We start from the raw sequence: 25,636 nt of genomic DNA on the forward strand, positions 1-25,636 counted from the left end.
ATAGCAAACTGATCGTAGCCCTGCATTTTGGGCTGATGAGGCCTTACCCAGAGCATCAGGGCTTTGGGCAGGCCCTTCTTGCTCTGCCATATTATTGAGCGCTTTACAGCTATATTGATTGTATTGGGAATTAATCCTCTTGCAGTTGTGTAAACACCTAAATAAAACATGACTCAATTAATTATACTGAAATCATGGGACTTTACACTTAGCTTTAGATAGGAGTTATTTTAACTTCCTCCTGAATGATTAAATCCCCAGTTCATGACATAACAGCTATGGATCTTTTAAAAGTATATTATTAGGGGATTTTTTAAATTAATATAGGTATTTGTGTTTGGGTTGTTTTTTTTTATAATGGAAGGCACTACAAGAATTTTGTTTAAATTTTCAGGAATATTAAAACACTGCTGTATATCAGGTAAGAAAGTTGTGAAATAGTGTTCTCGGTGCATTGACTGTGGAACTATCGCTCCTGGTTATAACAGCCTGGGCTTGGAAGGCAGACATCCTTAATGGTACTCATCACATCTGAAAAGAATGCTGCATCTACAAATCGTGTTCAGTCATTGCGTCATCAGGTGGGGGAGCTATTTTATAAATTACAATTTGATTGCTGGCTTCATCCTGATTAATTATATTTCATTTGTTCTGGTTAGTGTGGACTGGCTTACCCTAGCTCAGTTTAAATCAATACTGGTCTCGGTGCTAGCCAGTGGAGGTGGATTATAACTATGTCAGAAATGCACCTGCTGAGACTGTTGTTTCCTGCCAAAACTGGTCAGACAACTGCAAAAACTGGCAAAAGAGTTCTTTAAAAAGTGTTTGAGAGTAAACGTACATCTATGAGATAAAGAATGTATTAATTGTCCTAACCTTTGTTTATTGCAGCATGGAAACAGAGTTTTGAATTTGAAAATAATTTTCTCTCTCTCTCTGAAGTTGTAGTTCCTTCTCTTTTTTGTGTGCTCTTTTCCTAATTTTGAGTTTTTGTGGTATGAAAGCTGTCTGTTCCAAGTGTAGTTTTAGATATGATGTCCCAAAGTCTTCACATTCTTTGTAGTGCTTCATTGAGAGCCACTTGGCTTGGAAAAGAAATCTTTCTTTTTTTTCCCCTCATTTCGAGAACTATGAGGCTGCAGATAAGTCATATACGTAATACCTGAGTGGGAAAGATATACTTTTCCAAAATTAAGGCTGCAGTCAAAGTTCATTATATTCCTGGTTTTAAACACATCTAAACCAAACCTATTTTTTATACAATTTATCACATAGCATATCTTCATAACTGCTTTGAACCTAATCCTGGTGAGTGGTAGTACCAAAGAACCCAAGAAAATAGAAGGAAGGAGATCACCATCATACTCAGCGCTGCTGCCTTCATACTCAGTGCTGCTGCCTCCTGGTCCTGGGTGCTCTTGTAGAATCCAATTGAAAAATTCCTCACCATTTTTAATGTGGCAAATGTCACTTTGTAATGGTGGCATGTCAACCCTACTGTCAACACTGTCATTTAATCCTTTTCAGAGCAAACCTGCTAATGCAGTGCTTAATCTGCTGGTGACAACCAGTGATTTATATTCGCTGGAGATCTCAGCATTGCTAATTGAAATGGATTTGAACTAGTGTTAGCCATGGTAGACTGGGTTTTGAGACTTGCTCATGATACTGAGAAAGACCGATAGGACCAGCTATATCGGGTCAGTAGAATTTTAAAATTACTATTGCAAAAGCGATAATTTTTGTCTGTATTCAGGTATGTATCTTTAAACATAACTTTTTTAAACAGCTAACATATTTTCTCTATAAATCCTTGTTAAGCCGTACATAGTCCATGAATCCGTATGCCATGCAGGTTGCTAGCCTGCTTGCCTGAGAAACTGGCCGCCGGCAGATCAGAAATCATCATTTCTCAACAGGGCTGTAACTTGTTGTCACACCCATACTCTGTGCTATATATGCTGACCTCTTACATGCAAATGAAAGCAAATGCAATAACTTGTCTACCTGAATTAGAAGCAAAGTGACTAAGCAAGTAAGACAGTCTATCAAGCTTGATTATTCTAAATGGGAATTCATTTTATTCAGTTAATTGGTACTTTGCCTCGCTCAGGGTCTTATGTGTAAGTGGTTATTCTAATTTGTATTTTTTTAATCTAATTATTGCCATCTCCGTTAAATGATCTTTATTGCAGGTATTCGTATAGGATACATGAGGAATTGTTATTGTCAGATATAATTTTGTGAGTGGATATATTAAATTATACATGATTTTAAAATTAGATATCGATCCCTTAAATTCTCTTGCTATTCCTGAAGAGGTCAGAAACAAAGCTTGTATTTTTATGTACAAAACACCCAACAGTGAGTGTGCTGTAGAGAGTCCTGTAAGAAATAAATTTTTATGATGAAATTTAACTTTTCATCATGGGGTGTTTTCTAACTTGCCTCTGAGGAACAGCCATGTAGCAGACTGCGTGGCTGAATTTTGAAGAACGTTTCCCAAGCAGACAGGTCCCTGCCCGAGTTTCTTGCTGCTTGCTGGGCTACACTGAATGCACACGCAACATCTCAACAAATACCTCAAGTGCTTTTCTTTTTAACTCTGGATTTTGGGACATCCTAAGTCTCTGAGCCAGAATTACAGGGATGCAAAGAAAGCAAAGGGAAAGAGACTGGATACATTCATTTTTTCTAAAGCTCCTAAATTTTAAAGTGCATCAAAACAGGTAACTTCTACCAAACTTCTGGAAATTCGATCTGGAGCTTAAGGTGTAACTCCCAAGTAACACTTTGTTATTGAACGGTTACCCCAAATTAGAGGAACACCCAAGAGCTGTTTCCAGCTGATTCCTCGTGGAGCAGTGGGGCTGAGATGGGATGCTGAGCGCCGGAGCCTGAGGTCCTGCTGCTCCACAGGCTTTGATGCCGACTGCCCAAGGGGGTTCCGGCGGTGGAGAGCCTGGACTTTTGGTCAGAGGGGTCCGCTGGGACTCGGCACAACGCTCTGCCGTTGGTCCCGTTATCTTGACGCCGTGTGTCTTGAATTCATCTCCATGCAAGCTCCCGCTTTCCCCCCTGCTCCTTGGGAATGGAAAGGAGCGCTTCTTTTTCTGGTTCTTTTGTAAAAACGTAATTCAAATGAATAATTTTCTTTGAAATGCTGCAGCAATGCTTTCTTACCTGCCTTATGACATAATGGTGCAATAAAGTCCTAACCAAAAATGAAGTCACGCAAGAGCTATTCCAGTTAAAATATAACTTGGCATTGCCTGGTGTGCTCAGGTGGGTTGGCAGAGATATGGTGGGAATGCCAGAGCTTCAGCAAAGAGAAAGTAGCTGCGGTCAGCTCGATCGGAGATGAGAGCTGCTCCCGGAGTTCCCAGCCGGGGGGGATGCCCATGCTGGCTCGCCTGCTCCAGGTAGGGGAACCCCCCCAGCCAGCTGGAGAAAACAGGCACTGGGGCTTAAAACTCTTCAGCGGGACCAACCGTGTTTGGAGGTTTATGGGTGAAAAGCAGGAATAGCAAAAGGAGAAAAGGCAGAGCAAGGAGAGAGTGTGGCTTTCCCCTCTTCCCTTTTTGCAGTTTGTTTTTTTTAAACTACTGATCTTTTTGGGTTGGCGTTTGCTCATGGTGTGGCCAACATCCCAGGTGCCAACGCATTTGTCAACCTACAGTGGCAGGGCTTTCACGTCTCTCACTTCTAATTATATTTTCTGAATTGATGGTGCTTATCCTTTAGAATATTACTTTTTTTAGCACTAAAAATCTGGGGCATGACCTGAGCTGCATGATACTAAAGCCTGGGGGAAAAAAAACAAAACCTCAACACTTTCTCCACCATCCTCTGTATTAGATGGGATGTTTTGCTGTTTTATTCCTGCTTCAGGAGGATACAGGGAACAGGTATCTATTTAACCCACTCTGAAGTAGCTTCTGCATCAGACTCCTTGAAAAAAGTCCCACAGCTGTAGCAATGCCACACAGCACGACAGAGGTTTTATTAGCGTATTTTCTTAAAACCCAGGTTTTATTCTTAAACTGTCAGGTCAGATGAGGATTCAGTTCTGCAGCAAAAATAGAAATTAAGCATGTGTACTAATCCAGTAATCCCTGAAAATCATGCTGTTTTCTCACGTTTTGGGGAGCTGGGCCATCCCCCTTGGCAGCTCCTTGGACCACGCGAGAAGCGGTGGCAGTGATCCCGATGCTGGGATGAGCTGTGCACGGGCTTCACACGCTCCCCTGGTGTCTGAGCTGATCCTTACTGGATTGCATTTAGATTTCAAGTGCTCTGCCTCCTTGGCAGGATTTGAGTTAGATGTGCAATTTTACAGTGACTTTTTTTTTTTTTGTCATAGTATCAAGTTCTCTGTTGGATGTAGAAGCATTTACCTATAACAATGCAGACTTTTAAAACCGTGGTTGTAACAGGAATCTCTGGCACCATTTTAAGGCTTCAGATAATCAGAAATAGCTAAGAATCCTTTGCTACAAAAAAAAATATTAGTCCATGGAGTTAAAGCTTAAGTGCCTGAACCATTTACTCATGCATATCCAGGAAATAAAGGCTGGAGGTAGTAGGATGTAAGTAGATAAAACTGCATTGTATCCCCATACAGTTATGAAAGCAGTTCCTATTTCTTTTTCCAGGCAGGGCAGCAGTTCCCTTACAGCAAAGCCATGTAATAACAACAATGTATGTCTCTACCTGGATCTTTTCCGTTCTGATTTTATCAAGAGGCTTCTTTTGTAGTATGCGGTTGTCCTTTCTTGTTCAGCAGTGCTTTTCTACCTGCCTGTTTCCTCTGAAGAGTTGTTACTATTTTTTACTTTTTTTTTTTTTAACAGAGCTTATCATGATGTTGTACCTTCTTGAGGATGGAAAATGCTGCTGTGTCTGTGGAGTTTTTTTGTTTCAAAAAATTATATAGTTGAGGTCCTGTATGTGAAGTACATAAATATACAGTAAAGCTTACAGTGTTTTGATGTTATTGCAACTTTCTCACCTCCCCATCCACCCCAGTCTGAAGAGGAGTACTTACTACTTGGTTGCAAGTAGTGCTTGGTCGTGCTAAGCTCAGTCTCTTGCTGCGGCACCTAAATTTGCTGTAAGTTTTAATCCTTCTTTCTTTAGCAAGCAGAAGTGTAAAGTACTTGTTGCGGTTTAACCCCAGCTGGTAACTAAGCACCACGCAGCCGCTCGCTCACTTCCCCCCCAGCCCCCCGCAGTGGGATGGGGGAGAGAATTGGCGGGGGGGGGGGAAGCCAAACATGTGGGTTGAGGCAAGAACAGTTTAATAGAACAGAAAGGAAGAAAATGATAAAGATAATAATAACAGTAATAAAATGATAATAATAATAAAAGAATTGGAATATACGAGTGATGCACAATGCAATTGCTCACTGCTTGCCGACCAATGCCCAGTTAGTTCCTGAGCAGCGATCCCCCCCAGGCCAACTCCCCCCAGTTTATATACTGGGCATGACGTCACACAGTATGGAATATCCCTTTGGCCAGTTTGGGTCAGCTGTCCTGGCTGTGTCCCCTCCCAACTTCTTGTTTCCCTCCAACCTTCTTGCTGGCTGGGCAGCAGAAGCTGAAAAATCCTGGACTTGGTATAAACACTGCTTGGCAACAACTGAAAACATCAGTGTGTTGTCAACATTATCGTCATACCAACCCAAGATACAACACTGTACCAGCTACTAGAAAGAAAATTAATTCTATCCCAGCCAAAACCAGGACAGTGCTTAGGACAAAAATGAGATCCCAGAATTTGCATAATCTTTGTAGATGTGTTTATTTCCACCAAATTGTGGGGCACTGAATATATACTCAGGTTACACTTTATCACATTCAAGAGAACAGATACAAGATGTCTGGAGTGTTTTTTTTTTTATCTGTAAAACCCTTATAATGGTAATTCTGTGAGAAATGTTGATGTTCCTTACACTTGCCAGTCTCTTAGAAACCTGCCAGCAACTTCAATTATTTTGGTTTTTTTTTTTAAAGAGCTGGATGTATTTTAAGGATGAGCTGGTGAACTCAACGCCACGCTGTAAAACCGTTCAGCAAACAGCTCACTGTAACTGCTGGAATTGATTACTCGAACGGCCGGTGGATTTAAGCAACCTTTGCCAAGGGTGTAAAGCATTGCAGTCAGTGGAGTGCAGCATTCAGCACCTACCTCGTTCCTGGCAACGCCAGCCCCTTTCCCTGTTGATTCCACTTTTATTCTGGCTTTATTCCAGTTTTCCAAATCCTCTTCCTTCCTTTCCCCTCCCCTCAGTTCATGTAAACTGCTGCTACATGTTTTGAGCTTCCAGCATACTATTGCTTTATAATTCTAATTGTTAAATTTTGGAAGGTTATATATAATGCTAAATACAATGTAGCCATAACAGTTTTTTATAATATAGGTTGCTTCCAAAATTACATCAGATTCCACTGGGGGTGTTTGTTTTGCTGAACAGAAATATTCACAATGCCTTGGGGATTTTTAGGGCAGGTGATTGTCTTAAATTTGGGTTGGTTTTTGTTTGTTTGTTTGTTTTTTTAATACAGCCTGGTTTTTTTCCTACAACATCTAAATATTAACTTCTTACTCAACTGTTACAATGGATAGACAAGACTGAGAATATATATTTGTTTAACTCAGCCCAAGCAGCCTAGGTATAAAACTTCATATAGTTGATATCAGTATGGTCCCTTACTATGGCGACTGTCATAACAAAACTATAAATGGTTTTGATTTTATCTAGTTAGTCCTGGCTAAAGCGATTTCTCAAAGCTGGAGTGTTTCAGAGGAGGAGGATGGGTCTGCTGCCGACAAAGCTGGGTCGCAGTTGTCAGACCAGGTCTGCATGTGATGGTAAAGCTGATACATTTTGCAATAAGTCATTATGCATAATTAGTTGTCTAATCCTAAGAATGGCTAGTTCAGGGTTAACCTGGGTGTTGACTAAGCCTGTTAGCTTAAGACATTTAGTCTGCTTAAATTACAAACAGTAGTAGAAGGAATTGAATAAGTAAATCTGTCAGTAGGAAGCTGGACTGGGGGTGGGAGGAAGAAGACATTTAAGAAAATAAAGTTTGATGCTAATAGTACTTTTTATTATTCTTACTTCACTCATTATGTTAGAGCAAGATCCATTGAGCTTCCAAACTATAAGATGGGGAGACAGAATAAAGAAATGCTATTAAGTGTGTGCTCCTGTGTAAAAAAAGTTTTATATGTGGGGTTTTTTTTTCTCAGAAAATATATTTTGTCTTTTTACTTTCGTGTTCGTTTTTTTTGTACTCCTATATACTCACAACACTTGGAAGAATTTAACATAGCATCTTAGGGCCAATGGGTAGAAAGCAGCCTGCAATCCCTTCTGGAAAGTGTTACCTTGGTAAACTGAGCGTGCTTTCAGTACTTTCAGCAGGCAGAAGGGCTGCTCTGTATCTAACAGAGCCTTGAAAAAGAAAACAAATAATGAACTGTAATATCGGATGAGATTACTCGATGCCTTTCCTTCAAGGGTCTGTGTGCTCCCTAAGGCAGCTGCGGTTTCGGGTGCGCTCTGCTGAGCAGAGCCCATGCTGGCCGCTCCTGTGCCCGGCTTGATGAGAGCCTTGCTACTGCTGACATCCCTTCAAAGCGCGAGAGAATTAATTTTTAGGTCTATTTCTCTTCTTTTTTAAAGAATACCAGGTATGTGCTGAGTTTGAGTTTAGTCCTAGGTATAGCAGAAAGGTGGGGAATAAGGTTCACTTCTGAATAACGCGTGTGAGAGCAGTGAAAAGGTGGTGTGAAAGTTGTTGTTACAGAAGTTTTTTATACGTTTGCGCTTATCCAGAGATTATTTCTGGTGGATTATCCCATTTTACATTGAAAGGAAGGATTTTCGAATGGTTATTCTAATGACTGCGAAGTTCCTGGATTTTCTTTGTCTGTTGTTAGGCACTACTATACAATATCCGTGGAAATTGTAATATTAAATATATCATACTGAAGCATTGGGGAGCTGTGTTGTGCAGTATTACGATGGTTATAATTTTAGCAATGGATGTAGAGCCACCATCTGGATGTGTTCTGCCATTTGCAAAATACAGAAAGTAATGTTTGCGTGTGATGCCAAAGAAATGATTTTTAAATCAAGCAAGACTGGCTAATGGCTGAGATGGCAGCCTCTTATAATTAATATGTTCATTAGGGACTGGATAAATGTACAGCAAATTAGTAACAACATTTATTTTTTCCACAAAAACCTTGATTTAGAGGGACTAGAATGTTTCTAGACCAGCTCATTTATCTACAACAATTAATTTCCCTGACTTTTCCCAGCAGCACATTCTCATCACACTTTTTGTCTAACCTTCTCTACATCAGACATTATTTTCTGGTCTCATGAAACCTGAAATTCTCTGTGTTTGGAAGGCTTTGGTCAAACGCTTTCTAGCTCGCGGACTCATAGCTGTGACACACGTGTACTCCAAAGGAACGTATCTATGAAGCACCATATGTATGTCTGTAGGAAATCAAGGGTGGGATAAGGAAACTCTGCAAAGTGCTCGTTCCAGGTACTTTAAACTTTATGCTTGTTACTGGTCTGGTAAAAGCTTTTCCTCTTTGTTTTGGTCTCCAGGCATTTGTGGTGCCAAGATTGTGTGTCGAAGTTACACGGTGTGGAAGTATTGGTCTCGTGGAAGAAAGTCACTTGGATCCTTAAGACAGAGTCTGGCCACGCTGGGGTTTTGGGCTGCTTTCCCCTCCTGCAGCCCTCGCTGCTCCTACTCGTGCTCTTTGCAGAAGGCATAAGACATGCAATTATGGCAGGAATCACCAAAAATACATGATTTTTGCATTTATTCTCAAGATTTGCATTTATTCCCAAGATTTCAGCTGCTGGTACTTAGAAGTTTTGTTCTTATCTATGGAAATGACTTCCAGACTCCTTGCCTCGGTGTCCTCAGCTGCTTTGTTTTACTGATGTAGAGTAGCTTTTCTGGCCTGATTTCTGTCGTTGTCTTTGAATGATGGCTGAGCGTTATCTTACTGTTCGTGGATTTAAAACATTCTTAATGAATTCTTAGTGCATGCAACTGGTATTTTGCTCTTCCTTCTGCATCAAAACTGAAAGTTAAGTGATACGGCAGTGGGAGAGTATAAAACAAGTTTTAAAACTTCCCTCATCTAAAATGAATATCTCTTTTTCTTTTAGCTTTCTTCTGACCTGAGGAAAAAACGTAATAGTAATTTGACCTGAAAGTTTATCTTTTGCTTTTGTTTTATTTTAGGTCCAGGATGGAACGTTCCTCCTCGCTCCTTCTGCTCTGTGTTAGTTTTCTGTTTGCACAAGCTTTGCCACCCAATGGAACTGAACTGCCCAAACCAACAACAACAACAAGTAAGGATATCACTTCATTTGCGGGGATGGGAGTGGAAAGGGACTTCTGGTGAGGTTCCCCTGCTGACATAGTCCTGGATATTTTTCCAGGACTTTGACCCCACAAATATGCTTCTAATCTTGCCAGATGACCTTTGTGTTTGATCTCCATATGACTGGTGCTGTACGCTTCGCTTTCTCTTTCCCATGTATGGGAAATGCGGAGGATAGCTTTGGGTGAGGTGGGAAAGCACAGGATGGCTCCTCACGCCGGGGCTGCAAGGTCTGCACGCCCCAGGAGCTGTCACTGTGGGTCTCCAACGTGATGGGACCTGGACACAGATAATAGGAATTAAAGAAATTATCAGTTAGACAACAGGATGAGCCTATTTAAACATCATGAGGACATGCAGTCTTTATGTGTGTTCCGTGTTTTCTAATGATAGGAGCTGTCTAAGGCAAGACTCGAGGAGATGGATAATAGTGCAGATGTCCTGCATAAGATTAGGCCAAGTGAAAAATAAAAAAGCCTTTTTCAAACACCTGAGAGCAGTCTTCTACTCACTGGTGCACCACAGCATCTTTTATTCATCCTCATTTCTATTTTTGGTATTTCTTCCTCTTGCTTTAAGCCCTCCTACAACTGCATCCTAACGTGTTACCGTCCTGGAGAGGGGTTTGTTCGTTCAAGTCAAATAAGGGTTTGTTTGGGTTTCTTATTTAAGATACTGATTCTACTATTATGTTCTGTGATGGGGTGATATATTTTACTTGCATGTTGTCCTTATCCTTCATAATCCTAGCTTGCTATCTTTGAAATCCCTGTGCTGGTGAGCGGTGTTTGTCAGGCAGTGGTTTGCTGTTGAGGCGGTGGCAGCGCGTGACGTCGTGCTGACGTCAGAGGGGGATTTCCGAAGGGATAGCTGCTCCGTGGACTTGGTTGAAGGGAAATAAAGCTGATGATGTTCCATATAAACAGTGTGGTGAAATCTTGATAAGTTTTCAGGTGACCGTTGTTGACATCCAGTCTTTATAGGAGGGTGTTTTTGTGGTTGATTTGGTTGGTTTATTTTTAATCTGCCTGTGAACTTTACACCTGTATGGAAGGAGAGCCAAGCAAGAATCAAATGGCAGTTGTGGTAATTTAGGTGTTAGGCATTTGCTTTCACCAAAATCTGAGGCTGGAGAAGAGTGGAGGTGGAGCTGAGCACTAACAGGCCTCCGCAGGTGAAGTGGAGGGTTAGGGCAGCAAGGGGCTCTATGGTTAGTAATGACAATCTTAGTGTTCTATTGCTTAGGGCTTTCAAAATAAATAAATTGCTAATATAAATAAAAATATAGAAATTTAGCGAAGTATAAATTTGCCAATAAATGGCTCTGCTGAAATATTGTCAAGTCATTGTCAGTGCCTTGCTTCTTGTCTGGCATCTGGATCAGTAGGAGAACAAGTTACTAATGTTGGTCTGAATATGTAAGAATATGGGAATTGGGAAAGAGAAGTAACTTGTTAGTTGTATCACTTCCCAGAATTTTAATCAAATTAGTAAAAAGGGAGTTTCTCCATAGATGCTGTTCATCTTCAAAGCTTAATTCAAAATTGTGTTGAATTTAAGTATGATAATATGGGTAAGAGTAATCTTATCGTCTGTGTTTTAATTAAATCTTAATTTCAGTGATACGATTTAGAAATGATTAGTACGACTAAACTGTTTTTCCTGAATATCAAAGCCTTCATTACTTTGCAGTGAGAAGCGAAGAAGAGTTTTGTCTGATAGACAAGTACGTGCACACTGAAAATACATCGCTGTATAGAAAGTTCCAAGATAATAGGATTATCTAATACATTTAATACCCATTGAACTAATACAATTTTTTTTAATACAAAAATAAAGATTTTTGATTGAAGTATCAAGAAAACGCCATTTAAAAGAATATGGAGAGAACTGAAGGATAGTAAAAAAAATCCAGCTTTCCTTTTGCATGCTAATTTGATGAATGATCCAAAAAGATAAGATGCTTTTGATTCTGAAAGGAACAGTTACAATTTATTGCATGTCATTATTTTAGCTGACTTGATTTTTAAAACACTTGTTGAATTAAAATATTGAGTATATTCTTATTTTAAACATGGATACCTAGTCTGTATGGCTCAATTTTTCAGCACTACTGCCATTGCACTTCCTATAAGAGTACCATGAAATTGCTACCATGAAATTTCCCTTTCATAAAATCAGAATTTTCTGGGTTTTATTGTACTGCCATTTACTGGAGAAATTGCACTGCCATTTACCCAGAGTATTCAACTGTATTAAATAAATATGAACCAGTATTTATTTATTTATTGGGATTTGCATTAAAAAAAAGTATATTTCAAGTAGATAAAACTTTATGCTATCAAATATGTGTGACAGACTATTTATACATTATACTGTCCATAGCATTCAAATAATTCCTGGTTACTCAGATATTAATTAGTTATCCAGTATTAATCATAGTCAGGATTCTTTTACTTCTCTTGTATTTTTACTTGTTATGTAATTTAAATGTGAAAGCAGCCTGGGAGTTGCAGTAGTAACGCTTTTAAGTCCTTTCCAAGTGTTTAAATTCCTTTAGTGTTTACTCCATGAATATTTCATGGGTTTCATGCCCATCTTTACAATTTCTTTCCACTACCGATGTATTAACATGCAGAGGTAATGAATTTATCAGATCAGTGGGAGGTTGAAAGGCAGCTTTTGATGCCTTATTTATTGCTGGTTTAAACTTTCAAGAGGTTAGTGGGTGTCTTTGAAGATGACTGAAGCAATGTATCGGAAGGCTGAAGTCTTGCTATATGATAGCCAGAACGGGACCCAGAGATGGGGACTTTTCACGCTAGACTCGTGGTGCTTCTTTCATGTAGAAGATGAGGCAACATCAGAAAACTGAGTTTTGAAGAAGGAGGCTGGCTCATTTTACTTGGTATTTAAAAGCCAAAGGGATGCTTTGCTGGTAGACACTCAATTTCAAGAATTAGTTTGAAAAGCAGAACTTCAGAAATCGGTGTTTTTGGGTTGGGAGTTGGACTAGATGATCTTTAAAGGTCCCTTCCAACCCAAACTGTTCCATGATTGCAGTGGCAGGCAGGGCTGCGCTCAGTCCGGCTGTGCGGCTTTTGGCTCTGGGATGGCAAACGCAGGCACGATTCTTGCATTTGCTGCTGCTTGCCTTCTTGTGTACTGCAGGCTGTGGGCACTGGTTTGTCTTCCCTACCGGTCTTTTTCCTTTGCCCTTCCTTTTTTTTTTTTTTTTTTTTTTAATTTGGGTTTGTTTTTCATGTGTACTAAATGCATCTCCTGGTTATCAGCTGCATATCTGCTTCCTCTCCACAGTCAAGGCATGGTGAAGTACAGCAATTCTCTGCAGGGCTGGGCTTTTCTCTTCCAAAAATAGTGTGAGAGAGCTTAGTCTGTACTTTGTGATATCCCTGTTGGCATGGGTAGACTGCTTCTGCCCAGTCATCGCAGCACAAGTTCAACCGGATCTCAAGGAGGCATGGTGGCTAGATGAAAACTGAGAAAGGAGGACACTTCTCCTTTTATTGAGTTCACTTGTCGGTTTTCAGCGTATAGAAAGCACATGCAGATGTGTGAGAGGCTTAATTATAATAAATCAATCACTGTTAAATCTGAACAGAAAGTTCAGCAAACAGAAGTTAAGCACTTGCAGAAGTTTTTACAACACCAACAAAAAATAATTTAAATACCCTGCTACTCAACCCATCCAAACACTTCAAAAATGCCTATGTCCGCAAGAAGTACTAAGGACTACCCAAATTATGTCACTTGACTGTGTCTTCACCTTAGCATCAGTCCAAACAATGGCAGGAGGACAGCCTGCGCCACACGGGCATCTGCACTGCGAGTAACATCCCGGTACCCCCAGCAAGGTGGTAACATGAAAGGGTTTTTGTCCGGTGGCTGTGTGCGCTTTGGTGAGCTCTGCCGCTCCCTGTGATTGCTCCCAGTGAATTTTGAGAGTTACCTGCTCTGTGGGGCATGTGAGGAGCACTGAAAGACTACCATAAAAATTGAAGATGCTTCCTTGCCCTTTGAAACATGAACAGTTGAAGGAGTGATATGGAAGATACTCAATGCTCTCATGCACTATAGATTATCTGGTCTGAAGTATCCCCTAAATTAATGTGTGAGGTCTTGCATGGCCACCACGCAAGTTGGCTGCAGAAGTTGATGCAAGCTGGACTGAGCTCTTCAGCAGAGACATGTCTAAAAGCTCCTGTATCCCGTGCATGGGGGATGCGTTAACTCTGATAGTTGTGTGTAAGTACCAAAATTGTGGTAAAGTGGGAAGCGCTGGGTTTTGTGCCTGCTGGTGACAAAACATCTCTATTAAAATTTGACCAGAAGTCTATTAATAATCATAAATTTTATAACATGGCACTATTTAAGATTGAGTGCACTGTGTTTGCCATGTGATGGATAAGGTCTGTGTCAAGAGGTTGTGACAGCCGCTCTTCATGTAAAATAAATGTCAGAGGAGGTCAGTGTCCTTTGCAGAGCTGGATGTCTGAAACAGTTCTGACCCAAAACAGAGGCATGTGTCACTGCCCAAAAGCTTTGGTCGTTGGATTTGACTGAGCACTGTTTAAAGGACATTTGTGTGTCTGCTGAAGGGACAGCAGAGATGGAGGATGGACCCTGGAAAAAAACCACTTGAAATCTAACCCCAATAATGGGTGAGAGCAGTTTAGTTTTAGTTTTGGAGAGGTGGAGGGTTTAAGTTCCCTGTTTTTTGAAAAGAAGCTCAGAGTTGTGAGTAAATAGAGCCTGTTGTTGTGGGATTTCTCTTGTGCTGAGATAAACAATATTTTGTCTGTTCTTTGTCAATCACCAGAATAATTTCAGGTACCTGGCTTGCTTTCTAGGGCAAACCACGCACCTTGCCTTGTTAGCTTGCTTTTGTGGAGGGAGAAAAAACTGTTTTAATCACACTTTTATTCACAGGCCATTTTACTGTTCAGGTCCTACTTGCAAAGGAACCGATAACGGGATGAAGAAAATCAAAGCTTCGGAGAGAGTGTGGAGGGAGGATCACAGGGCAGTTACTGATGTGCACACGCTGCTGTTAGTTCCCTTTTTTTCTTGTGGGTGGTTTTGTTTTTGACACATACGGAAAGTGGGAACATCATAACCCTGAAGGAGATGGTGATACGTTTCCAGAAAGAGCCATCCCGACGGCTGGGCCAGCAGCACAGGGAATGAAGCCGGGAAGAACCAGTGAGTCAGCCTCGGTGGGTGGCAGGGGAAGCACGAGGGGTTGCCACCATCCTCGCGATAATCCTCCTCTCTTGTCAAGATGAAAGTCACTCTTTCATTGTATTTCTAAAAAAACACCCTTGGGATGATCTTCTTTGTGGGGCTGCGAACACAAAGCCCTGTGGTTTTGGACCACAGCTCTCTTTTTGTGTTGGAGCAGTAGAAAATTTTCCCTGGCAGTGGCTGCATGCGTTTACTCATATGTTTCAGCTGTCAATTTTTGAAGCAGCACTGATTAAAAAAAAGTAGTACAGGTCTGTCTTTCAGTGTCCCCTTAAAATCCCACTTAACATATAGACACTTGTGTTGGCTAATGATCTTTCAGCCTCTGAGTCTACAATGGCGTAAGCCCAGTTGTAACTTTCTCTTAGAATTTTTGGGCTACATTTATAAAATTTTCGTTGCAGATATTGAAGCAAATACAGGTAATAAGTGAAACTGTTTAAAACCACACTGTGCCTTACACACAGGCTCTGCAGAGGTGAAGCTATTGGTGTGCCACTGCAAGGCTTTGAAACCAGATGTGCCCGTGTACAGATTAGAAGGGGCTGTTTGTGGGTTTTGACCTAATTTCCTTGTGAAATGGGTAGGAGGAGGAGAGGTGAGATCTTGATGCAGAGAATAGCTCTGTGCTTAGCTAAAGAAATGTAGACAGTAGTCCAGCAGGAGGTTGAATTTCTCTTCTCCTGGGTTGGATTGAGGCTTTCTGTGTTTGTCTGGGAATCAGTTTTCCAAAGACACTGGTGGTGTGAGTATATCAGCCCTTCTGAAAGGAAAAGATGGGTGATTTCTGTGTTGTGTAATGAACTGAGGGAAATTTTAATTCCCTTGTGACTCAAACTTGTTGTTTTTCCCCCCATGTGTCATGGGTCTTGACACAGAGCCAGTGACGAGAACTAACACAAAACCCCTAAATCCTGGAGATTCCAAGATATTGAGTCTGAAATTTCTAAACTTCAAAAGTGGGCTAAAGTGGCTCCTTTTTGCTTGTGAGGGGCAAAAATAGATATTTTGTTTGTTTGTTTGTCAGACCTTGGTTTCTGTGCAGAGTGCAGTATTGCTAAATACCACACAGAAATTGTTAAGCTGTTTCTGGTGATGCACGTTCATCCAGACACTCCTTCCAGTAGTGATTTTCTGAAACCCTGTCAGGTGATGGTTTCTGATTACAGTTTTGTCATGCCTGTCACTTTTATCTTTATATACCACTTAAATGTCAAGTTTCATGCATTTTATTGCCTTCCCTTTCTTTGTACTATTATGTTGACTTGAGATACCTTTTTTCCTTGTATGCCACTAGTGCACCTATGCCTCTAAAGGAAGTTTTTCTGTGCCCTAACACCCTGTTTGAGCATCCAGAGAGTTTCCAGATGCTTACAAGATACAAACCAATGCTCAAATAGTTTTTCAGTGATCAATTCTGGTCAGTCAGTTTACCCATATGAGCTCTTTTCTGTAATATTGCAGGTGTTTGTTACATACTCCTATATATTTACTGTAGTCTTGTGCTTTCATGATACTTTATGTCGTGTCACTTTATGGCTTGTGCAAGATCTCTTCAAAAAGCCTTTGCTGCAAGTAAACAAAAAGAGTTTAGGGAAGTGTGACTGCAAGATGTGTTAGGAGAATCACTGCTCCAATTCTCAAAGCCTGCTGTAGGAATGGTGAAGAACTTGTTAAAAGTGTGTAAATGTAGCTTAAAAAGAAAAAAACCCACCACACCAGCAGCAACAAAAATTGCTTTTGGAAGATTGTACATTGGTAAGATTTCTAAATGGTGCAAATGAAGGAGGCTGAGGAAGGCTGGTGTAACGATGGAGAAACTGGGGGGGTCTGGACACACAGGGAACCATCTTGGTAGATGCCCTAAGCGTGGGCTGCTGCCTCGGCTGGCTCCTGTGGCTGTAACTGAGGAAAGATTGACCTCTTTCTGTGTCCTGTTGTATGGGCAATAAATTCCAGGTGTGAAGGACTCATCCTTCCCACTTGGCGAGGTCTCCACCACCGCTGTTACACTAACTTGGATTTATTTGTCTGGTTGGAAAGAAAAACAAGTAGCAGGGTTGTATTTTGCTTGCTGAAGGGTAAGGCTGAGAGTTCTTCTTTCTTAAATAAAACATGTTGGGTTTTTAATGATTTTAGTACATTGAATCATTCAGCAGAATTAAAAGGTCACAAAAGCATAATGAAACTGAAATGTAAAGAGTCACATACATAAAAACACTATTAATAGAAGGATTAGACTTTCAATTTATACTAGATACAACAAAGATATATTTTTTTAAATCTCCATTCTATTTGTTAAAAGTCTCATTATTTCTACTTGTTCTTATAGTAATATATAATATAATATATATGTTATATCTAATACAAGCCATAGAAGACACTGCAGTTTGCACTGTTCCCTCCTGCCTTCCCCCTCCGTCATGCTCAGCATGTGCTTTACAGCCCTGTACAGCCAGCAGCAGTGTTTTGGACTATTAAATGATGAGATATGTTTAAAACACGTTGTATCTCTGGAGTCAATAAAATCTATACAGGGGTGGCATTCTTGGGTGATTTCTGTCTGGCTGAGAAACAGCTGATGCACATAAGGGTACTGCTTCAAATTTAACTTGTACCCATTAAACTTACTCTAACTACAAGTAAAATCTTTGCTTAACCAGTCATTCCAAAAAATATCCTTGATACTCTCAGCAGCAGGTAGTTTGGTTGTGCTTTTGAAGGGGGGAAAAAAACACAACCCAAACACCAAAACTGAACTTTCACTTTCAGCTTTGCATATATTAAATAATTTTTGATGCTTTCAGTAAGTACAAGCAGATTACTGCATAGAATCACAGATTTTTTGGTGCACCAAGCACAGTTTCTGCAACAGATTAAGCAAGCCATGTCTCTAATGTTTCACGTTTGCTGTGTTCAATCCACAGACTCTACAGAGGAGAACAATTTACACAAGGACCTACTGACTTCAATGCTGATTCTGCTCTTGGTCTTCATCATTTTCATTCTGTTGGCTGGCTATTTTTTCAGGTAGGTCTGTGTGGAGCTCTGCATGCAGAACTGGCTCAGTCTTGTTTCGATATGATCTAACAAGGAAATGAGAAATGCGTACTTATGGTGAGGCAGGAGCCTCCATCACAGCGTAGAGGAGGGTGGTGCGGTGGTGGTGGTTCTCACGGCGAAGATGAACAGAAAGAGTTTCTCCAGAATTACATGGTTGGTAAAGACTGGTTTGGGAAAATGCTTCTTACCTTTCAACATAGTTACTCAGCTTAACGTGCTGTGTGTATTTCAGGTTCAGAAGACATAGGAAAGCTGTTGTGAACTCCGGGGACAAAAAGATGCCAAATGGGATCTTAGAAGAACAAGGTATGGAGAGATTTGCTTTCCTTCTCAGTGTGAATTTTGTTTTGTTTGTGTACACACATGCTTGTTTGCTTATTAAGAATTCAGTTATGTTTGCTTTTTATTTGTAGTATAAGTTATAGGATTGTTATTAAAGAGAAAGCAGAAAAAATAGAGGTCTGTATTGGTGTATATGTAATCTTAACTTGCAGTTGTTGGTTTTAAATAATTTTCACTTTAAGTTGTGCTACAGCAAATGTTTCTTTGTAAATGTTTCTTGTGCTCTTTATATATGTTTTATTAGGATGCCAGCTGAGATCCAGGTTTCTGGCACTGTGATCTTTGTATTTAGAGAAAGAATTGCAATAGTTCTTCTTAAAAGGGGAAAAAAAGGGTCCTTAACTCTTTGTGAAATTACTGGCTGGTTCCTGAACGTAAAGAGAAACAAGCAAGGGGATGAGATAGGGCAGTATTGTAAGCCAGCGGCACTAAAATAAAACACTCTCAGCAGCTGAAAATGTTTTCCCCTGGCTTTTTTGAAGTGCTGGGTTTATTTCCGTTAGCGGGGAGCCCTTCGGGTGGGTTGCTCTGTAGGGCTCAGTTCAAACCTAGCAAACGTGGAGGAACCGTCCCTTTCTTGCTTATAAATTATTTTAGCGATAACAAAGAGAAAAACTTAAATGATAAAGAGAATTACGTCTTTGTGCCGGTTCCACGTCGCTGCTTACGAGCTGAAGAGTGGGTTAACAAACAGGGTGGCAGTCACAGAGAAAGTCAAACCTCTAAATATACCCGTCGGCTTCCTGCTCGGTCGGCGTTTGGGCACAGGAACCCCGGCGAGCGCGGTTTGGAGATCCCCGCGGTGGCGTGGCGCCGGGTAGTGCCCTCGGCCGATGAAGGGTTCATGCAGCCGCCGGCCAGATTTAGTTGGCGAGTGCAGCTGCTGAAAGTCGCCCCATCGTTATTGGCGCGTGGGGAGGTGGTCTGCCGCTCTGTTTGCCGTTGTCTTCGCCACGGCGTTTGCAGAGGACACCAAGCTGGGCGGGAGGGTCGATCTGCTGGAGGGTAGGGAGGGTCTACAGAGGGATCTGGACAGGCTGGATCGATGGGCCGAGGCCAATTGTGTGAGGTTCAACAAGGCCAAGTGCTGGGCCCTGCACTTGGGTCACAACAACCCCACGCAGCGCTACAGGCTTGGGGAAGAGTGGCTGGAAAGATGCCCGGCCAAAAAGGATCTGGGGATGGTCAACAGCTGGCTGAACATTAGCCAGCAGTGTGCCCAGGTGGCCAAGAAGGCCAACAGCATCCTGGCCTGTATCAGAAACAGCGTGGCCGGCAGGAGCAGGGAGGTGATCGTCCCCTGTACTGGGCACTGGTGAGGCCGCACCTGGAGTCCTGTGTTCAGTTTTGGGCCCCTCACTGCAGGAAAGACATGGAGGGGCTGGAGTGTGTTCAAAGAAGGGCAACAAAGGTGGTGAGGGGTCTGGAGAACAAGTCCTGTGAGGACTGGGTGAGGGAACTGGGGTTGTTTAGCCTGGAGAAAAGGAGGCTGAGGGGAGACCTGATCGCTCTCTGCAACTGCCTGAAAGGAGGGTGTAGTGAGGTGGGTGCTGGTCTCTTCTATCAAGTAACTGGTGATAGAACAAGAGGAAATGGCCTCAAGTTGCACCAGGGGAAGTTTAGATTGGATATTAGGAAAAATTTCTTTACTGAAAGGGTTGTCAGGCATTGGAACAGGCTGCCCAGGAAGTGTTGGAGTCACCATGCCTGGAGGTGTTCAAAAAACGTGTAGACGTGGCACTTCAGGACATGGTTTAGTGGGCATGGTGGTGTTGGGTTGATGGTTGGACTCGATGATCTTCAAGGTCTTTTCCAACCTAAAAGCTTCTATGATTAATCCCTCCACTTCATCCAGCCACCGGTGGGGATGCTCACTTGAATTTCCAGGTGGCCAGTTGTGCTCCTGAGGGGCCGTGAAGGCAGCAGGTGAAGGTGTCCTGGGGGTTTATTCCCCACCACGAGCTGAGGTCTAGGTGGCAAGAAGCGCCCGCAGCAATCCCCGTACCGAACCGTGCTGGCGCAGAGCGATCTCCTGCCGGGGCTGAGCCGGTGCTGGGGCCATCTGGGGCAATGGAGAGCAACTGCAATAGCTCATCTGGGTGCAGAGCTTCTGGTGTCTGCCAAGCTAAAGATTTTTTTTATTACTGTTATTATTTCCCCTTCACAAGTGAAATAATCTAGCAGGATCTCTTTGGTGACAGATGCTAAAAACTGTCCCTGCCCTGTGGCATAGCATCTCTGGGCTGGGACGCTCTTCGTCAGCTGAAGAAACCTTCTCCTCTTCTAAATAAAACTTGGTCACATTTTAATCTGGTGTAAATACAGAAACTATTAATTTCACCAGTAGTGGTTCCACTTGAATTTATGATGTTCTCTTGGCCTGTGGTTTTTGTTTTTTATTTCATTTATATCAGCTTTATCACTGATTGAAGTCTCATGTGAGAAATATGTTTTGGTATCTTCCAGCCTAAAAATTAATTTGTAGTTGGAAATAGCTTGTTATCCATTGCTCTGGACTTGCCTTTAACACATACTTTCCTTGAACTGACAGAACAGCAACGAGTCATGCTGCTCAGTAGGTCTCCCTCGGGCCCAAAGAAGTATTTCCCTATTCCAGTAGAAAATCTTGAAGAGGAAATTCGGATGCGATCGGCGGATGAAGGGAAGCTCTTCCGGGAGGAGTTTAATGTAAGTCCTCACACGTGGAGCAGATGGCTGCCTTGCAAAAACAGGGAGGCAAAACAAAACGCCTGCAAATATTAACAATTCTTTTAAGAATGTTTGGTGCATGATGCTGGTATCTCGGAGCCTCAGCATTTGTTGTGTGAGTGTGCTGGTACTGTTCGTACATGTCCTGTCATGCCTGGTAACCCTTTATGTGGACAAAATCTGGAACGTTAACTGCTTTATGATATGGTGATGCCAAATTGGTAATATATAAACTGTTTGACACTTGCTAACATTTCAAGAGGAGAGAAAAATTGAATATGAATCTCTTCAGCATTGATTTTCTTGGTGGTGGTGGAGGGTTTTTTTGGGAATCTGAGTGTTTCACCTCTATGGGAAGTACTTTGAGGAGAAGACACAGTGTGGCCTTTAATATTGCCCTGGAGGGATTTGACTTTTTTGCGTTTTGGTGGGGGGTTTTTGGTAATTTGACGTTTTGCTCTTTGTTACCATCCCATTGCTTCCCTATTTGCAGCACCCTGTGCCTTAGCACATACGTTTCTATGAAGCATCTTAACTTTAAGGGGTTTTCTTTAAAGCATTGCCTTGGTCAGAAAGGAGGTTTTATTTTCTGCCCGTAACCTGAGCTTCAGTCGTGTGTGGTTGTATAGATAAGTCTTAACCAGAGTCTGCGGCGAGCTGCTGCAGAGCTGGTTTCTATGGAGAAACCCTGTGCAATGAGTCTGCTCTTGCACGTCTGCATTCAGGGACCTTTTCCATACTTTTTATTATTTCTCTTCACTTCCTTTCACAGCAGAAGCAAGTGGCACAGAGCAGTAGCTTAAATGTCAAATACGGAGTTGTCAAAGCCGATGCATGCATTGATTAGACAGTCTGTTAAGTTACCTTCTTAATTGGTAGCATATTTATATCTGCAATTTGTTTGATGATATATTTAAAACACATAATTTCTTTGCCTTATCAGAGAGGGAGCATTGTGGAGATTTTTATTGAAGTCGACAAAATGAATGTGAAAACTAATTTGACAAGATGTGCACTTGTGAATTTTGACTCTCCTGATTAATTCGTTCTGCACTTAGGAGCAAAACAAGACATCTATTTTTATATTTAAAACCTGCTTTGCTTTGATCATTTTCTGCACCATGCTGTGAGCGTGTGAGTTTGTCTGCACAAAAGTGCTGAGTCTGAAAACTGGGGTCCGGTCCCCATAAATGAGCAGTCTGAGCAGTGACAGGGGGTGATGGCACAGCAAGTCTGCTCGATGCTTTATGTGTTTGGTTTTGGTTTTTTTTTTTCCCTGCTGTATATCTCCTGTGGCTGCTTGTGTGGATATATGTATGAGCAGTTTGCTCAAGCCTGAGAGAGGAAGAAAGGGTGAAAGACAATTGAAAATCAGAGTGATTGATATTGTAGCATAAACCAGGAAAGCTGACAAACAGAAGTCTGTTATTGCAGCACTGGAAGGAAAGGGGCTGAGAAATCCAGACCCTTCAGCACAGACATCTATGCGATGATCTCCTTCAGAGCATCCCCCAGCATGTGGATGCCCTGAACTCAGCTCCATCCTCCCACCAGCTGAGGTTACGCCTGTATTTGCCCCTCGAAGCTGTAGCTGCCAAATCCTGCAGTTTTTGGATGGGTCCAAAGCTGTCCCCTTTGCACAAGCCGTTGGGCAGGAGCTGCTGAGCCGTGGTGGACCCTGACTGCAGCCTTGGCTGGGGATGCTCAGCTGATGGGGATGTGCTGGGACATCTCTGCCCTCTCTGGTGTTTTCTTCACACAGCCTGATCTAACATGCCAGCGGGGTCAGAGGTTGCCGGGAACACAGATACAGGGTCTTCATTGTGAATTTGAAACAGATTCAGGCTGAAAATGGTGAGTCCTGTGAGCCAGAGGTGGCCAGGCACGTGAACCAGTCAAAGAAGTTAGGTCCCAAGTGATTTTGCTGGGGAAAAGAAAAACAGAGCAAGTGCTGATAGATGAAGACATGTAGCGGATGGAAAGGATTTTTGAGGGCAGTTCTCTTAGATTTATGTGCGTAATGGTGTTCTTTAGTATTTTTGATTTTATCCTTCAAGCCTAAATTACCCTTAAGAAGTATATTGCACTTGTTGCACTTGTACACTAGCCAAAATAGCAGAGGCTCCTTCTACCCTCAGTTGCTTCATTTTTTTACTATTTGATTTCTTTGTGAGCACTGAGCACTAAGAAGAGTGTGTACTTTCTAAACAGAAGGAAAAGAAACAAAGAAGAAAAAAAAACATATTCCGTTCTGTATGGGCACTTACCTCTATTTATCATCCATAACACAAGATGAGCTGGATTTTTGAAGTTTATGATGGCTGGTTTATTTCCTTGATTTTCAGATTAATGTCTGAAAACCTTCCTCTAAGAATTTGCTTTTGAAATTTTAATTTTGACTTAAGACTTCCCTGTGGTTCATGCAGTGAAAAAAAGGAGAAAATGCACCGATGCTGGCGTAGATTGAGCCCCTCGGAAGCTTCAGAGAGATTTTAGAATTCCTGCCAAGTGGGAGCAGATAAGACTGCGGTGGCAGCAGATGACCCAGCACCACCAAGACTCATCAGCTCCTCGTGATTCACGGGGTGATGGAGAGGACGTGATGAAGTGCATCCTCGATGAATCACATCCTCCACTCTGAAGATGGATGGGAGCAGCAAAACGGGCTGTGTCCTTGCACCAGGGTTCAACACCTGCTCTAAGCCATGCAGCGTGACATTAGGAGGTTTTTAGGGAGATGTCAGGGCCTTGCAGGAGTAGGGAGCAAGGAATGGAGAGATTATTTTGCCAGAGATAATTACTTTTCATGCATTTTTCATGTGAAGATGCAGAGCTTATATGACTGGTTATTCAGAATTTGTTGCCTGACTTTTGAAGTTTGAAGAAATCGTGTTGGAAGTGCCAATTATTTCTTTTTATGCAAAACATAAATTAAGTTTCAGTGTTTTATAAACTGTAAATGTATTTTAATTAGCAAAACCATGGGCTTCATTCAAATAAGGAATTAAGCAGTTTGCTAAAAGCAGCTTTCTTTTTCAACTCTTTTTTTAACCTTCTCTCTCTTTTACTTACATTCAGAAGTTTGAGTGATATAAAAAAAAAAAAAAAAAAAAACCAAACCAAAAACAAAACCACAAACGCACGTTGCTGTTTCCTCTGTGGTGGTGAATTCCTCCCCGCACCCCCACTTTTATCCTATGTCACCCTGCCAACACATATTGCTGTTTTTAAGGGGAAATTCCAAGCCCTTCTCTCTGCCAGGCAGAGCTTTAAGCTGTGCAGTCGGTTACCATTTTTTTCCCTTCCTCTATGTGATTCAGACTGGGTGGTGGGAGGTAGAAGAAGGGTGGAAGAAGGTGGTTGTATGTTCCCAAACCACTGGGATTTTACCTCAGTGGGATCCAACATGCTGACGCTGTATTTTTTTTAGGAGTTCGATACAAGAAACTTGATGAAACTCGTTTCTCATTTATGCCATTCGCAGTGAGGGGGCAGCTAAAAGTGCAGGGCAGGAGCCTTGTGCCACATCTCATGATGAACATGATGATCGGCCACTTGACCTCGGTGCTGGCATCTCAGCAGCTTCTGCCGTGGCCTTGGGCACCTTCTTCTCATCCTCACCCTCTTCCTCTCCATTTTGTCCTTTCATTTGCTTACTTTGCAAGACTATATATATGTATTTTTTAAGCTTGACTAAATTTATCCGCAGTCTTAGATCTTGCTGATTACTTGCAGAATTTGACTTGTGCTCGTGCAGCGACTCGCAGCATGAAAGAATTGTGATTTATTTTTTCTTCCTCCCTTTCAGCCAGAGTTGGGCCCTCACCTGTGGATCTCGGCAAGATGTTTGATATTTAATGTTCTTAGCAGTGAGCCATTAACAATCAAACTCTATTTATGCTGTTGAACCAACTGTTATTGCTAAAAGTAGCTGTCGGAGCTGAGCTCGAGGGAGCAGCGCATCCACGCGGCTGGGTCACAGCGCTGTGAATCACCGTGGCAGATGGCAGCTTAAAGCAGCAGCTCAGAATTTAACAATTTTCTAAATAACTGTGATCTCTGGCGGAAAAATTACTTATTTTTCCAAAACTGCTGAACTCGTTTTCTGTAGTGAAATCTGCCAGGACGTAGTTTCCTTTTATAGAGTAATGAAAGTTATTGCGAAAAAAAAAATAAAAAATGTTTAATTCTGTTGGATGCAAGGCAATATGTATAAATGCAGATTTTCCCTAAGCCATGTGCAGTCAAGAGTTAGCTGTTTTCTAACACATTGACTTCTGTATCTTTTTTTTTAGTCATTAACACCTGGATATGTGCAAGGAACATTTGAAATGGCGAATAAGGAAGAAAACAGGGAGAAAAACAGATATCCTAACATCCTGCCATGTAAGACATTGTCTTTTCTTTTAAATCAGACAATTAACTCTGGCATTGAGCAGACTGGTAATAGTGTTCATCTGCTGAAAATATTCAAGTAATACAATTTCCCTGGTCACAAATGTTCTTCATGCGTTATATGTGCAAAACCTGTCTGTTTTGTGGCATGTCTCTAGTATTGATCTTCCCCTGTTCGGTTTTTCTGTAGCGGTGATCAGGTGCTGTGTTATAAAGCTTTAGTTCTCACGAGGTGCTACCAAATTTTGCTACATCAAGTGGATATTTTAGGATCTCAGGTTAGTTTGGTGCAAGCAAATAGGGAGAAGTTTGGGCTGCCAGTATTGTAGAGCTGCAGTCCCAGTGACCTCCAGGTGTGGGAGCAAAGCAAGACATTTGTGCAGAAAGTTTCTTCATGAGAACCAGGGACAGCACAGGAGAGAGCTGCTT

General features: G+C 41.7%; 1 protein-coding gene across 6 annotated transcripts in view; it reads left to right on the top strand.

Moving 5' to 3' along the window:
- PTPRE (protein tyrosine phosphatase receptor type E) overlaps nt 1-25,636 on the top strand; it is a 118,974-nt gene that overhangs the window by 60,337 nt on the left and 33,001 nt on the right. For 5 of the 6 annotated variants that reach the window (XM_075026613.1, XM_075026614.1, XM_075026612.1 and 2 more), the window contains exons 2-6: nt 9,292-9,401; nt 17,626-17,728; nt 17,994-18,067; nt 20,655-20,791; nt 25,108-25,198. In XM_075026613.1, coding sequence (XP_074882714.1) covers nt 9,299-9,401; nt 17,626-17,728; nt 17,994-18,067; nt 20,655-20,791; nt 25,108-25,198 — 508 coding nt within the window. In that variant the 5' untranslated portion in view covers nt 9,292-9,298. Of the gene's footprint in view, nt 1-9,291; nt 9,402-14,622; nt 14,657-17,625; nt 17,729-17,993; nt 18,068-20,654; nt 20,792-25,107; nt 25,199-25,636 lie in introns of those variants that run through there. The other variant, XM_075026618.1, reaches the window with a different exon arrangement.

Source organism: Buteo buteo, chromosome 4, assembly GCF_964188355.1.
Source record: "Buteo buteo chromosome 4, bButBut1.hap1.1, whole genome shotgun sequence".
Lineage (NCBI taxonomy): Eukaryota > Metazoa > Chordata > Aves > Accipitriformes > Accipitridae > Buteo > Buteo buteo.